The 15,805-nt window shown below is 40.7% G+C and overlaps 1 protein-coding gene and 1 non-coding gene across 2 annotated transcripts in view; one reads left to right on the forward strand and one right to left on the reverse strand.

Moving 5' to 3' along the window:
• The window catches only part of CUL4A (cullin 4A), a 59,206-nt gene that overhangs the window by 6,660 nt on the left and 36,741 nt on the right, over positions 1-15,805 (forward strand). The window contains 3 exon segments of the mRNA XM_006102033.3: positions 6,590-6,693; positions 12,836-12,905; positions 14,154-14,227. Coding sequence (XP_006102095.1) covers positions 6,590-6,693; positions 12,836-12,905; positions 14,154-14,227 — 248 coding nt within the window.
• LOC111823113 lies at positions 1,605-1,708 on the reverse strand. The gene has a single exon (XR_002826117.1). It is a non-coding gene; the product is annotated as a U6 spliceosomal RNA (small nuclear RNA).

Below are 15,805 nucleotides of genomic sequence, written 5' to 3' on the forward strand. Positions count from 1 at the left end.
TATGATTTCACAGAGAAAAGGGAGGGGGGAGAGAGAGATAGAAACATCAATGATGAGAATCATTGATCCGCTGCCTCCTACACACCCCCCTGCTGGGGATGGAGCCCGCAACTTGGATATGTGCCCTGACCTGGAATCAAACCTTGACCTCCTTGACCTAGTTCATAGATCAGTGTTCAACCACTGAACCACACTGACCGGGCTAGTCTAGTTTCTTTACTTCATCTTTACCAGAAGTAAGAGTCTTAGCAGTGTCTAAACGCTCATAGGTTTTTAATTTAATAAAGTATTATATCTTAGAGCGAGGGCTTATTATTCCTCCTTTCCTGGAGATTTGATTGTCTGGTATCACTTTCCTAGTAGAGGGACTTTGCCATACCTTTTACCCAGTGATATGTCTTATAATAGTCACCATACATAGTATCATAAGTAGTGCTTTCAGATGCCCTAAGTGTCCATGTGTGTGACTTGTGATCCTCAGGACTGAGAATGCTTACCCCAAATGGCATCACACATTCCAGGGAATATTGCAGGAGGGCCCATGTGGGGATCAGTTGATCACCTTATGGAGGGGCGTGTGCATAGGCAGGCTCCTGGTCACTCACAGAGAAGTACTATTTTTACAGTGAGCTGCTCAGATCTTATGGAAGCAAATGGGTTAGAAATAGTAAGTGATGTCATTGTGAAATTATTGACCACTTGCATTATTCTGATCTCTGATAAAGTAGTCAGACAATGCATCTGCCCTGATGTTTCAAAATAAAGTCTTAATTTTTTGCTGAGTTGGTGGGGCATATATTTTGTCAAAGATTCTTACGTGAAAGTAACAATTCTCACCAAAGTTTCATTTTTGTTTTTTTAAGGAAGTTTTCAGGATGATTTTCAGGATGCAGAATCTCTTATGTTTTGATGTTGAATAGTTTCCTCAAAGTGAGGTCTAGTATCTCCTTGTCAAGGTCTCTTACCTGCCTGTCAGTGCATCCTCTCCCTCATACAGATACTTTAGGGCCTTCCTAGAAAGAAATAATTACAGTGTGTCTGTTGAAGCTTGCCTATTGTTTGTTTGTTATTTTATTCTTGTCTGGTAAAGGAGATTCAAAGTCTGATGATGAAAAAGTCGTAAACGCACACAACACCCATATTAATTTTCCTTCTGTAATACGAGGAGGAGAATATTTTGAATGTGGAGACCTTTTCTGTCTGTTTTGGAAGACTTGAGTTTAAATTTGTAATCACTACTTGCTGAAGAAAGTATATTTGTGTGTCTTATGTATGTTTTCCTTTTCTTTTTTATTGATTTCAGAGAGGAAGGGAGAGGGAGAGAAAGATCAATGATGAGAGAGAATCATTGATCGGCTGCCTCCTGCATGCCCCCTACTGGGGATCGAGCCCACAACCCTGGCCTGTGCCCTTGACTGGAATCGAACCCAGGACCTTTCATTCTGCAGGCTGACTCTCTATCCATTCAGCCAAACTAGCCAGGGCTGTCTGTATGTTTTAGCCCTACTTGTCGGCTTAATGAGACAACAGAAAACTGAAGATTACATTTTTAAGAAGGGTTTCAGAGGAAGGATACATGTTGATTTCAGACTAGTTTTGTTTGTTTTAATATGGAACGCTTCATGAATTTGCGTGTCATCCTTGTTCAGGGGCCATGCTAATCTCTATATTGTTCCAATTTTAGTATATGTGCTGCCAAAGTGAGCACAATTTCAGGCTAGTTTTGATGCACAAAAACAAACCCTTTGCAGAGGACTGACAGTTATGGAAAAGCCATGCTATTTATCTTGAGTCAAAGGATAATATTTCTATGAAATCCTCCTACCTGTTGATAAGTTAATGATAGATAATGAAGTAGAGTTAGGTATTCAATGTATTAATAGGATTGCTAAAATGGATTAGAAAAAGTGAAAATGCCCAGCCTAGAAAATGGTCAACTGCACATCTACTGTGCAATCAGTGTTGGTAAACACAGCCAATAGACTGTCCCTGGTTTTCCTCAAAGCTCTCATTCTATGAGACTTCCCTCTCAAAATGTATCCCCTCACTCAGATTTTAATCCTGATTTAGTTTTTACATTGTTAACTCATTTCTTAGAGGTAGGAAGCTGGAGGGGTAGAGCCCTTTAACACCTTCTCCTTGTATGGCACGCTGGTAACTTAATAGGCCTGCTTTTGAGTCGGGTCCATCTTCACAACTGTTTATTGCTTAGCAAGGAACCATTGCTGTGGAGGGAAATTGTCCAATTCTGAACTACTCACATCACTAAGAACACTGTACTGGCCTGTTAACTGTGAAATGAAGAGTGTGAGTTTTGCCTTGTGCTCCAGCCAGTATATCTTTCGTTATGATAACGACCAGGGGTGTGGTTTCCCCAGGGACAAGTGTTGTTTTTAATTTTTCCCCTTGCTCTACATAAGTAACTCTTATACTTATCTGCTATTTCTCTTTATGGTTTTTCACTCCTTACCTGTGATATGTTTCACTCCTTTTTCTCTCTTGTCTCAACTTTATAGCTCTAAAAATCTTTACATAAAACAATCTTCCAGAATTGGTACACCCTAATTTCATAGTTCTTTTTACCCCAACGCTCACTTTAATATCCTGTTTTGGTATTCCACACTTGAGGGGAAGCATTTTAATTTAGCAGTAATGAGTGTACTTGGGAGTTAGGGTTTGACACTACAAATAGACAAGCAGTAGACATTGATGTGCTTGTCTGTTTTGCTTTAATACACTGGTCTGTCCTAATACAATCAGCCATCTGAAGAACTCGGGCGCAGTGACATGACAGACCTAATTAGAGAGCAGCTGTGTTGTAAAAATTCAGACAAGCACAGTTTTCCCACTTGGCTAAGTTGATACAAGAAAAACATCTTTATCCTAATACAAGTAGGCCCCAATTGCTACTGCTTCCCTACCTCCAGTTACTGGATTAAATTCTTTTCTCTACGATGGCTCTTTAAAAAGTGAACAGCAACAGCACCCAAATATGAAACACACAATACAGGTCAGATCCAGTACTCTGTATACCTAGAGAAAGCATCTAAACCTCAGAACATGACTAAATCTCCAAAACTAGTTTTAGGAAGGGGGGATTCCTGGGTGTGCTGCTCCTTATAACTACAGAAAAGTTTGCCACAATCCCTGCCAGTGTGGGTAGAGAGCAGGGCTGCCCTCTCTCTTCTAAGGTAATGAGGTGCCTGTAACATGAAGACACTAGCGGTGACTCAGCAAAAGACATGGAGAAATGACGGCACCCACAGCAAACCTGGGTCACCTCAGGGTTTGGCTAGTTGTTTTACGAGGTCTCCAGATTCTCAATTTTAAAAAGAAATAAATCTCAGGTGCTTCATATTAAATAGTACGTGCCAAATAAGACTCAATTTGTTTGTTTTTTAGTATTATATCTTGTTATTGAGAATTAAATCCAAACGAGAGAAATTAATATATATTGAAGTAGTATATCTCTTAAACTTATCATTTTCATTTCATAAGTAAAATGTGTAATGAGGTATATAAAATTATGAAAGACTTCATTAGTGCTGCTAAGTTAATATACTTGGAAAAAGACTTAGAATATATTATAAACTTTTAACCAAAACTCACAATATTTATATAAGATTCAAATAAGAATGTAGTTGCAAGCAGTAGAAAATTATGTGTAGATAATTTAAATGACTTTTCCCAGAGTATAGAGTACTGAATCTGATCTTAACTAGAGGCTAAGATATTCTTGTTCTAATAGTCTTTGGGCTCATACAACCTGTTCAAATGTATACCTTCCCCCTGCCCCTCCCACATACATTGCATTTTCTTATAGTGATTAAAGATAACATAGTTGTTTTCCTTGTCCTTTTTTAAAAACATTTAATTCTGGAATATAAAGTTCTTTTTAATTAAAGTATAGTTGACATACAATATTATTTTGGTTTTAGGTATACAACATAGTGATTTGACATTTATATACCTACAAAGTGATTACCTCAATAAGTCTCATAATCACCTGTCACTATACAAAATTATTGTGATATTGTTGACTGTATTCCCTATGCTGTGTTTTACATCCCTGTGACTTATACGTTTGTACCTCTTAATCCCCTTTACCTTTTTGCTCATTCCCCACCACCCGCAGCAACTATCAGTTTGTTCTCTGTATCTATGAGCCTATTTTGTTTCTTCATTTGTTTATCCTTTTTAGATTCCATATATAAGTGAAATGATACAATATTTGTCTTTCTCTGACTTATTTCACCTAGCACAATACCCTCTAGATCAGGGGTGGGAAAACTTTTTGACTCGAGGGCCACAATGGGTTCTTAAATTGGACCGGAGGGCCGGAACAAAAGCATGGATGGAGTGTTTGTGTGAACTAATATAAATTCAAAGTAAACATCATTACATAAAAGGGTACGGTCTTTTTTTTTTTTTAGTTTTATTCATTTCAAACGGGCCGAATCCGGCCCGCGGGCCGTAGTTTGCCCACGGCTGCTCTAGATCCAGCCATGTTGTCACAAATGGCAAGATTTCATTCTTTTTTCAAGGTTGAATACTGTTCCTGTGTGTGTGTGTGTGTGTGTGTGTGTGTGTGTGTGTGTATCTCATTTCCATTGATTTTTAAAGAGTGGGTGAAGGAAGAAAGAGAAGCATTGATGTGGAAGAGACACGTCAATTAGTTGCCTCCTGCGTGTGCCCCAGCGGGGGCTTGGGATTGAAGCTGCAACCCAGGTAGGTGCCCTTGACCCGGGAAGCGAACCCATGACCTTTTGGTGCTCGGTCCAATGCTCTAATCACTGACCCACACTGGCTAGGGCTCTCACTTCCTCTTTATCCATTTATCTATCAGTGGACCTACGTTGCTTGCACATCATAGCTATTGTAAGTAATGCTGCAGTGAACATAGGGGTGCACATATTTTTTCGAATTAGTGTTTTATTTTCTTCACATAAGCACCCAGAGTGAAATTTCTGAGTCCTTCTTTGTCTTTTGTTTGTAGCCCTTGTTGTAAAATCTATTCCAGGAAGGGAAATTCATTGACAAATTTAGGCTAGTTTGCTGCAAAGTGCTTCTATAGCATTGCTTTACTAGTTGTAATATGCCCTAAACCAGTTTTAACCAGGGGAGGGTTATCCTAGATTTTTTAAAGAAAATATATAAAGATATGACTACAAGTGACAGAATTGAAGACTTTGAGAAAAGATGTGAAAGATGTAAAAACACAATGTAGATAGAAATCCTTATTTCAGTAGTAAGACAAAATGTAGGGGAAAGGTTTTTATTATTGTTATGCAATTATTGTCATCATTCCACACTTTTTAAAAAGATTTTTTATTGATTTTTAGGGAGAGGGGTAAGAGAGAGAGAACCATCCATGTGAGAACTGAACATTGATTGGCTGCCTCCTGCACAACCCCTAGTGGAGATCAGGTTCACAACCAGGCATGTGTCCTGACTGGAGTCAAACTGTCAGCCTCTCAGTGCACAGGTCAACACCCAACCAACTGAGCCATACCTCAATAGGGCCCACATTCTCTTTTGACCCTTGTAAAAATGCATGTTTTACATGGTAGTAATTGCTGTATTTCCTTAATTTAAGTTAATACGTACTAGGTGTATTGGTTAATAATGGCAGATTTTGTAATCAAAGAAAACACAATAATTTCAAGAGAAACATCGAAAGTGCTTTATTCAAAGTAATGTCCATCTCTAGCTACACATTTCCCCCTCTTTCAGGTAATTTGTGGATACCGTTCCATTAGAACTTTTCTTGTTTTGAGGCAAACCATTCAGAGACCCAATTTTCCACTTCTTTGTACGTTTTGAAGTGCTGCTCAGAAAGTGAGTGTGCCATTGATGGGAACAAGTGGTAATCTGAAGGAGCAAGGTCTAGTGAATATGGCGGGTGGGTTAATACTTTCCAGGCAAGATCTTTTCAGGTGTCTTTAACTGGTTTTGAAGTGTGTGATGGTGTGTTATCATGAAGGAAAATTACTTTGCTGCACATTCTGGTCATTTCGCTATCAAAGCGTGATCCAAATTGATTATTTGTTGTCGGTAGCGATCAGTATTAATGGTTTCACCTGATTTTAGAAGCTCATAATACACCACACCTTCCTGGAAGGTGCTCTCTGAGAGTCTGGAGCAATGATATCATACTCTCATTTCATATCATCACAATAAACTCACACATTCCTGTGGCTCCAGCCTCAGACTAATGAATTAAAACATCTAGAAACATTGCGAGATGCTCAAATAGGATACAGGCACACCAACTGGGATCCTAGGTGTCATGGGGCTGTCATAGGGTTGCTGTTGAATCTGTGTTCAATATTAACTATTGTGAAGTATATTTTTTACCAAACTCGTACTGGGTTCCAGTGTTCCAACAGTAATTGCCCTAAAACCTAATGGTTTATTTGTATATTACATAAATATGGGGGAGGAGGCTTCATGTAAATGATCACAGCTACATATAATTATGTAAGTGCTTCTGTTATGATTATAGCTATGTATACAAATAGGGTTGTTTTTAAGAAAGAACTCACTTGTTATTCATAGTGAATAATTCATTTATTCCTTTTGTTTTTAGGCTGTTGAAAACCTCTGTTCTCATAAAGTTTCCCCAACGCTTTACAAGCAGCTCCGCCAGGTCTGTGAAGATCATGTCCAAGCACAAATTCTTCAGTTTAGAGAATATCCTTTTGTTGTCTCATGAAGTTTCTATTCGTTACCTAAATATTTTGAAACTGAACATTAATTAATAGGATAAAGAACTAATGGGTATCCTTAATATTTTTTAAATGACTTTTTAAATTTTCTTTTATTTACAGAACAGAAACCTTAAATTTGCTTCATATGACCCAATATAATAGATTTTCTTTAAGTAGAATTTATATCATTTTGCTAATCTGGTCAAAGCAAAACAGTGTCCTTTTATAGGATCTGGTTAAGCATTTAGAAAAAGTTCTAAAAAATGTCTTAAAGTCTGAGTTCTGTTATCCTTTATTCTTATAAAAACCCATCTGTGTTAGTTTTCTATGATATGTAACAAATTACCACAAACTTGGCTATGTAAACCTATACCCATTTGCCAGCTCATAAAGTATAGTCAAGAATAGTGGCTTAGCTCAGTGGGTTTTCTGCTCAGGGTCTCAGGCTGAAATCAAGGTGTCTCTGGTCCGGTGGTCAGCTCCTCTTCCAGACTCACAGATGTTGACAGAATTCACTCAGTTACAGAACCGAGCCCCCTCTCAGTGCCCTGTGGCCACCCTTGGTTTCTTGTCATGAGGTCACCTCTCTGACAACATGGTTATTTGCTTCTACTGGGTGATCCACAATCAAGGGGAGGAAGTTATAGGCAGGGGCAATGTAGAATTTTGCCACTAATTTTGCCATCTGTGACTATATGACTGCCAGGGAAACTCGGAGCTCCTTAGCATTTTGTAGACAATCACTTGCCATCTGGCTTCCATCTAGTTCCCCAGCTCCCTTCCATTACTATAGCCACCCACATATCAGAACGTGGACTTATAATTGAAGACAATCTACTTGTGACTGCACTTTTCTGGGCCTCTGTTTCTTCATTTGTGAAATTAGATAATTGGAGTGTACTTGTTTCTAGATGTTTTTTTCAGCTGAAAGAATTTTTTTCTCTTCCATTGAGAAACTGAAGCATTTAGAGCTCATTGAAATCTCCCTTGGCAGTTTGCAGTAGTTCTGTTGTCTGGCATTGGGGCTGTTTATTAATCATGATGATGAAGTCCAGGTCCACAGTGAGATGTCTCAGTTTAGGATAATATTTGTAGTTCTCTCTTATAAATGGGTCAGTGATGTCAATTCTTGTTCTATTATATTGACATCTGTAAGTATACCTCTACCATATTATCTGGCAAAGCTCTGTCCTAATAGTGACAACACTTTAGGCCTTTTGGAATCTGGCCAGTGTGTACCACGTCTCAGAGGGACCCGCTGAAGATACACTCAGCGCCTTGGTGCCACAGTTCTGGAATCCCGGGGACTGGGTCCAGGAACCCATGTTCAGGATGTTGGCATCTGAAAATTAGCCTGACTCACAGGCTTGCTGGAAGTTCTCAGCATATTCCCAAGCCCTCTCTCCAAGACAGGAACTCGAAAGAGTGAGCTGATGTAACTTTGTCCTAATCCAGTTGTCCCAGATTACTTGAAGACTGCTTTTTTATTACCTGATCAAATTATCCTGCCAGTTAATCCTATCCTATGGGTAACATGAATGTGTTCATTAACTCACTCATTCAACAAGTACTTCCTGTCTACTAGAAATTAGAAAAATGATTGCCATATCTAATTTCTACCCTCCAAGAAGTAACAACACTGTGATAGGTGCAAGGGAATTACCATATTTCCTAAATGCTGTACAAAGCCATGATTATAAGAATTACCATTTCATAAAAGAAGAAAGGAAAAAGAGACACACTATAGATGAAATGTGTGCCTTATTAATGTGAGGCATCGGAATTCAAAATGTTGAATGGTTAGAGTCAAGTACAGGAACTACAACACATGAAGCATTTGGGGCACAGCTTCCCAGAGGAAGTAACACTTGAATTGTATCTTAAAGGATGAGTAGGTTCTAGCCAGCTAGTGAGTGAAGAGGCATCGGAAGGCAGAGTATGAAAGGGTGTTCATGAAAACCTGGAGGAGTGTGGTGTGATTATAACCTGGAAGAATTGGTGAAGTTTGAGGCTATAATGCTAAGTTGCAACTTGATTTGAATCTGTGTACACCATTAAGGATTTGAACTTAAATCTATGAGCATCTGAGAATCCTTACAGGTTATTAAAGCAAGAACCCAATGTATTTAGATTGTGTTTTAGGAAAATCATTTTGACAGAATGATGAAGTAGATTGACAGACAGTCCAGAGATAGTACACATTTATTAAGTATTTACCACATAATGTTAGGTAATGTTAGGTCCTGAGAAAAGTAAACATGAATGAAATGTGATTTTGGCCCTTCAGAGCTTAAACTCCAATGGGATTGACAGAATCAGAAAGATACTCATTTACAAAGTAATGTAGTGAGGGTTTTAAAAGCTATTGGGATGTAAAGAAAGAACAGCCAGCCTGCCTGTGCAGGCAAGAGTGTGGCATGGTGCACTAAGGATAGAGGTAGATGATGAGCGACACAGTCCTGCCTTCAGAGTTTTGTTCTTGCTGAAAGTTATATAACCTATCCTGGTCTTAACAGTGGCCAAGTGTTAGTGCTGTTGCAAATGCCCAGATTCTCACTGGGCCAGGAATATTCTAAGTTAAGCATATTCAGATGTCTCTTGCTCTGGGATATTCCAGTGTTTCATGTAACTCTATTTTCTAAGATTCAAGGATTGCTACCTACTGTACATTGATTGCATGCTGCTGTTTAGGCCAGCATAAAAATTGAGGGAGACTTCAGAAAGCCCTTCATAGGTTGAACAGATCAGGTACAAAGGATGCCTGTGGAATTAAGTCATCTGCTGTTATTCTCTTAGGTTACCATATCCATTCCTTTGTTAATATGTTTGATTAATTCTGCACTTATCTGTCCCTTTCAAAATAAGTTACCTGCTGTTGGTGATATGCCTTTCCCCAACATAGAGGAGATTCCCTACACATGCACACCTCAGCCACAAGCAGCCTAGGCTAAAGCAAGCATCACACAGTATAGAAAGAAGTACATGCTGTGTACCTACACTTGATTCATGAGGAGTTCTAAAATAGCAAACTAGCCCTAGCTGGTTTGGGTCAGTGAATAGAGCATTGGCCTATGGACTGAAGGGTCCTGGGTTCAATTCCGGTCAGGAGCACATGCCCAGGTTGCGGGCTCATTCCCCTGTAGGGGGCATGCAGGAGGCAGCGGATCAGTGATTCTCTCTCATCATTGATGTTTCTCCCTTCCTCTCTGAAATCAATAAAAATATATTAATAAGTAAATAAAATAAAATAGCAAACTGTCCTCAGAATCTAAATCTGTAAATAACTATAGACAGAAGTCACTTTTTCCTTCCCCTGATTCAGTTGTACAGCTGTGCAGATTTTCTTAGTCATAGAGATGCTAATTAGCATGTGGCATCAGTGAACAGTCACACACAAAAACAGTGTAGTCCTCAGAACAGAAGGATGCATAAGGAAATGAAGTCTTTGCTGTTAGGGAAATCATGAAGCTGCACCATTACCTCTAAACCTATCTATAATCTGTGCTGATGACAGTAGGCTTTGAGCTTCTTTATATAAAGACCTTCAGCTTATACTCACTGGACTGGTGTGCAGTGAGCATGCATGGAGCATTTGCGGGTAGTAGACTAAGCTTCAAACATTTGCACAGCACTCCAAGTTACAGGTACCCTCATAAGCCAGAAGGCCCAAGACCACATGGCATGTGAGTGGCCCCAGATTAGTGCTAGGATTCAGAGGTGAACATGACATAGCTCCTGCTGCCATGGGCTTTATAGACTAATGAGGGAGGCAGTAATTAAATATTGTGGAATGTGAACTTGGGTAGTTATTAAGAAAGATAATGTTATTCTTAGCGATTATGACAAGGGGACCTAATTTAGGTGAGGGGTGTCGGGTGGTAAGTAACCACTGCTGGTCTGTGATGCGGGACCATTATCTCCTGCTTTGTCCCCTGCTGCAAGGACAACTCAGGTGTCACTCTCTTTGCTGGGATTAGAAAAGCTGGATACCTGGCTTAGAAAATGTGGGCAAAAATAGGACCGACCTGTCACTTCTCTTCTCCAGTGTAACTACTATCTTTGTTGTTTTAGATCACTGTAATCGCAGATACATAGAGTTTTTTCCTTGGTATATTATGAGCATTTTGCCACTGGATTTTTTTGTTGTTATTTGAAGACTTGCCTAACTCACCCATAGTAGACCATATTGATTCTTCAACTAGGACTGGCTCTTCTTTGAAAAGATAAAAAGGATGGCTGTTGGAGAACCTATCTGAAGAATAAACTGTTGACAAACCTCAGCATGCCTGTATGTCTTAAATCCTGAGAGTAATCATGTACAGCTTTCTGGCTACTGTTATAGCTTCAGGTCTGGAATTGGTTTGGATATTTAGAAGAGTGGAGCTCAATAGATGCCTCACTGTGTGGTATTAGCCTACATTTCATACTTTTTCCACAGGAAATGGCAAAAAGTTATTAAAAATGTATATTGATTTTACCCAGCTCTTTAAAGAAAAGTATCTTTTGTTTAAGGAACCCCTCACATTGGACTTTCCTATCCTAACGAAACCCTGCACCAGATAGAGCTGTGCCTTGCTTAGTTGCAGCACCTGAGCCAACCAGTGGTGTCAGGTTGGCTGGTGTGGGTTTATCCCTGTGCAGCCTTGCAGACTGTCTGACTGGCAGCCTGTGGAAACCTGCCAGGGTGTCGACCACAGGGCAAGTGCCTCCTGTCCAGCACTGGGTGCCAGAGCTGCTGGGTCTCCATGGTGGCACCTGTCTAAATGTGCTTGTGACTGATTCAGTGTGTGTGTGTGTGTGTGTGTGTGTGTGTGTGTGTGTGTTCAGACAGTCTGAAAACAGAGTTCTTCCAGGATGACTTGTTAACCATTGAAATATTAGGTCTTTGCTATGACTGACTATTTTTAATGTATTGGCAAAGCCTCAAGAGAAATTAAGATTTGGCCAGGACCACTGTGGTTGTGGTCAGCTACCCTTATGGGTGTGACAAGGATTCAGATATGCCCGTCAGTCCATCCACTGCTCTCCAGATCACCTGTCCCCTTCCTAATGTCCTGGCTGGTGTCCTATCCTCTTCTGGCTACCCCTCCCGCTGTCAGACTTTCACCCACTGAAGACTTCCAACGACTATCTGATTTTACATGTCACACTCTAGCTGGTATGTTTTTTCTCCTCACTACATGCTAAGAATTTTATGTGTAACCTCACAATAGCTCTCAGGAGTGTGTTCTCCACATGGAGGCACTAAGGCCTAGGGAAGTTCATCATTTGTTCAGTGTCATAGAGCTGAGAAGTGTAGAGCTGGACTGATGCCCAGGAAACCTGTGTCCTTCCACTTCAACAAGCTGTTTTTGTTCATCTGTTAGAATATTCAATGAGCACAAGTATGAAAAGTGCTTTGTAAACTATCAAGCAGTATGCAGACATTTATAACTCTTGGTCTTTGCAAAAACCTGTGAAGGCCGTGCTCAAGGCACTTAGCCATGGTTTGCTGTAGGAACCAACATTCAGGTCACCCCCCCCCCGCCCATGAACAGCATTTTGAGTGTCTCTTTAAAAACGTACTCCAGGAGTCAAGCTGAGAGTGTTCCTACTTTGGTGTGCGAATGTGACTTGTCAGTTTCACTGAGACTAGAGGTTAAAGTTAAACCTCAGCAATTTCCCTGCGGCTGCCAATCCCTCAGTGCTATTAATAATAGACCTGCTTCCTCCCCGCTGGGACAGGGTCTCTAGGAGCTCAGGTACAGGATTAGGTCATGTTCTGCCCTTTGTGGGGTAGGGCCTTTGGTTCCGTCACCGAGGCCCAGGAAGCCTCTGACTTGGTGGTTCGCTTCAGCTGGCAGGGCTCTGAAAGTAATAAGGCAGTAAAGTGCTGCCAGCAGGAAGGGAAACCGGAAAGGAGGGGCAGTGAAAAATGAAAAACGGGGGAGTGCAGTCAGGGATAATGACAGCTAAGTTATGAGATGTGGAAATTAGAAAAACTGTGTTTATGGTTTTTGAACTTCTGCTCTGGTAGTATTTTAATTATTAACTGATGTATGTAGTATTCTGTGGTGAAGAGAGCTGAAGTTAAAATTGCAATGAATTGCCCAAGATTTCTAAAGTTTTCCTTAGCAGGTCTGCACAGACTCACTAGATAGTGTTTTGTTTTTAAAGAAGATTAACACATGCTGGCAAGATCACTGCAGACAAATGGTAAGCATATTGACTTTTCTATTAATGCTAGTTTTATATATGGTGCACTCTCCCTGACTCTTCATCAGTACTGCTTTTTATGTCAGATCTCGTTTCCTCTTTGGTCTTTGTCTGCCTCTGGTTTAGTTAGACATTTTAGTAGCTGGGAGTATGTGTCCTCTTTTAATCCAGCTATCTTTTGTTGTTGTTGTTGTGTCTTTTTTTCTTTTTCCTTTTTTTTCATCAAAGCACCAGTCTCATCCATCTTCCCTCACCTAACTAAGGTAGAAGGGCCAGAATGTGAGCTGAGATAGGGAAGTTCTGTTTAAGATTCTCTTTGGGGTCAAATGCTGCTCTCCAGCTCCAACATAGTTGGGCAGCAGAGGAGAGAAAATCGGAGAAGGTGAACTCTGTTCTTCCAGAACAGGGCTGGCTGCTAACTTGGCCTTCAACCCAACCTGACAGATGATAGCTCATAATTTTCTCCTTAATCCCAGCTTATGACCGATAAGTCTGAATTCCAGAACTTTACTATAACTAAACATCCAAAATCTTAGATTTTGTAGATGTATTGATTCTGATTTGATTTTATGTATATGAGTTTTTAGTGTGACCAGGCTGTTTATTATGTAAGTGAGAGAAAAGATAGTATCAATAGTTTTCCTAACTAGGTTGAATTCTTTTGTTTCCTAAATGAAGTAAGTAGGGGATAATGAATGTGTGTCTGTTCTGGGCCAGGCACCTGGTAGATGGTAGAAATAGATAAAAGTCTGTTGGAAAGGTTTTGCTTACGTGTGTAAGTGAACCTCTACAATAGTCTGGTAAGTTCCGTGATGGGAGAATTACAGGGTTACAGCATGCATGCTAGCACGGCAAAGGGAGCAGCTGCATCCTCGCTCTGCTTGCAGAGTACAGTCCAATACATACACTGGCCAAGAGCCTCATTCTAATGTAACAAGAACTAATTGTTTAGAAAGTTTAGAGCATCTCCCCAGTCTAAAGAGATTTATCACATAAGTTAGGAAATCAAATTTCAAAGGTATCCTTTAGGCTAAATGCTTTAAATCCCTGCAATCAGATTTTCTGGATAAAGGCGATGAAAAACAAACATAGAGGGGGGAAATAAATCATAAGGGTATTGGTGGAAAACATCTTTCATCAAGAAACAGTTATTAGATTTGAGGTACCTAGCATAATGATAGTACAAATGGCCTAATCTTAAATATTTTGTTAGTAAGATACGTAAATAAATTCTTTTCTAATTTCCAGATCATGATCAGAAGTATTTTCCTATTTTTGGATCGCACTTACGTACTTCAGAATTCCATGCTTCCTTCCATCTGGTGAGTGTTTTAGTCAGTATAGCTGTATCTGCTGCTGTGACTGAAACCACACGTTTGACTTGTCTTCTGCTGGTTAATTTGATGGCATATGTAGTCATCTGTCTGTGGTCCTTTATGTCAGCCTAAATCACTAGTGCATATATCTAGGTCCAGGTAGATGTTAGCCTAGAGCCGTGGTCAGCAAACTGTGGCTCGCGAGCCACATGTGGCTCTTTTGCCCCTTGAGTTTGGCTCTTCCTAAGCCTTAGGAGTACCCTAATTACGTTAATAACAATGTACCTACCTATATAGTTTAAGTTTAAAAAATTTGGCTCTCAAAAGAAATTTCAATCATTGTACTGTTGATATTTGGCTCTGTTGACTAATGAGTTTACCGACCACTGGCCTAGAGCATCTCCATCACCAGTGAAGGTGACAGGATGAAGATGAGGCAGGCCGAGTTAGGGGAGCAAATTCTAGCACGTCCCCCAGCTTGCACTGAATGTCCCAGCAGAGGCATCAGGCAAGCATGGAAGTACTGTATGAAGCCACGTTTCTGTAACAGCTATAGACTTCAGGATCTCTGGAGCCAGTGTTCACACACATCTCACCTCTGCTGTGAGGGAGAAGAACTCAGTTATACTCTCTTTGATGGCTGGCGTTTGACTTGGCATGGCTCTTTCCAGTGGTCTGGTGAAACCTTGAGAAAGACTTACAACTGCAGGCGAAGTTATGAGCCCTGAGGCCCCCCCGCCCCAAACACACACACACACCCCAAAACACCAAAACCTCCATCTTACCGACTATCCAAGGGCACAGGGGCATAGTTTTATTCAGGATATTGAGGTCTGTCATTTCAGTCTGTTCATCACACATCATCTTTCAAAGATGGTATAAATATTGTCTCTAGTCACTGACTTCCACAGCCTTTGCTAATGTGTTTCACCTCTCTGCCCACCTGCCCTAAGTCTCCCCAGAGTTGCCTTCAAGAAGCCCTAACTGACATTAACAAAAGCCTGCCCTTAATCCCATCCTTGGATTCTTCCTTTGTTGATGCAGAAGTTCCTTCTCCCATTGAGAAGTGATGTACTTTCTCATTACCTTTAAACCTGAGTTCTTTTTAAAAAATTGCTTTCTTTTCCAACTTCTCACCATCTTTTCACCCTAACCCTAAACAATGTGGTTTCTCCTTTCACCACATGGAAACTGCTCTTGCCTTAGACGTCAGTGATCTCTTGGTTACCAGATCCCATAGTCACTTTTTTTCCTCTTTCTTTTATACTAGAAGCCCGGTGCACGAGATTCATGCACTTGCGGGGGAGGGCACGGGGGGTGGGTCCCTCAGCCCAGCCTGTGTCCTCTTGCAGTCTGGGACCCCTCGGGGGATGTCCACCCGCCAGCTTAGGCTCAATCCTCCTGTAGATCTGGCCTAAGCGGGCAGTTGGACATCCCTCTTACAGTCCTGGGCTCTAGCAGTCCATGACCCCTTGCTCCTTACTGCCCGCCTACAGCTGCACTCGCCAGCCATGAGCTCAGCTTCTGGCTGAGTGTTGCTCCCCCTGTGGAGCGCACTGACCACCAGGGGCTGCTCCTGCATTG

The sequence above is a fragment of the Myotis lucifugus genome, unplaced genomic scaffold (genome assembly GCF_000147115.1).
Source record: "Myotis lucifugus unplaced genomic scaffold, Myoluc2.0 scaffold_395, whole genome shotgun sequence".
In the NCBI taxonomy this organism is placed as follows: Eukaryota; Metazoa; Chordata; class Mammalia; order Chiroptera; family Vespertilionidae; genus Myotis; species Myotis lucifugus.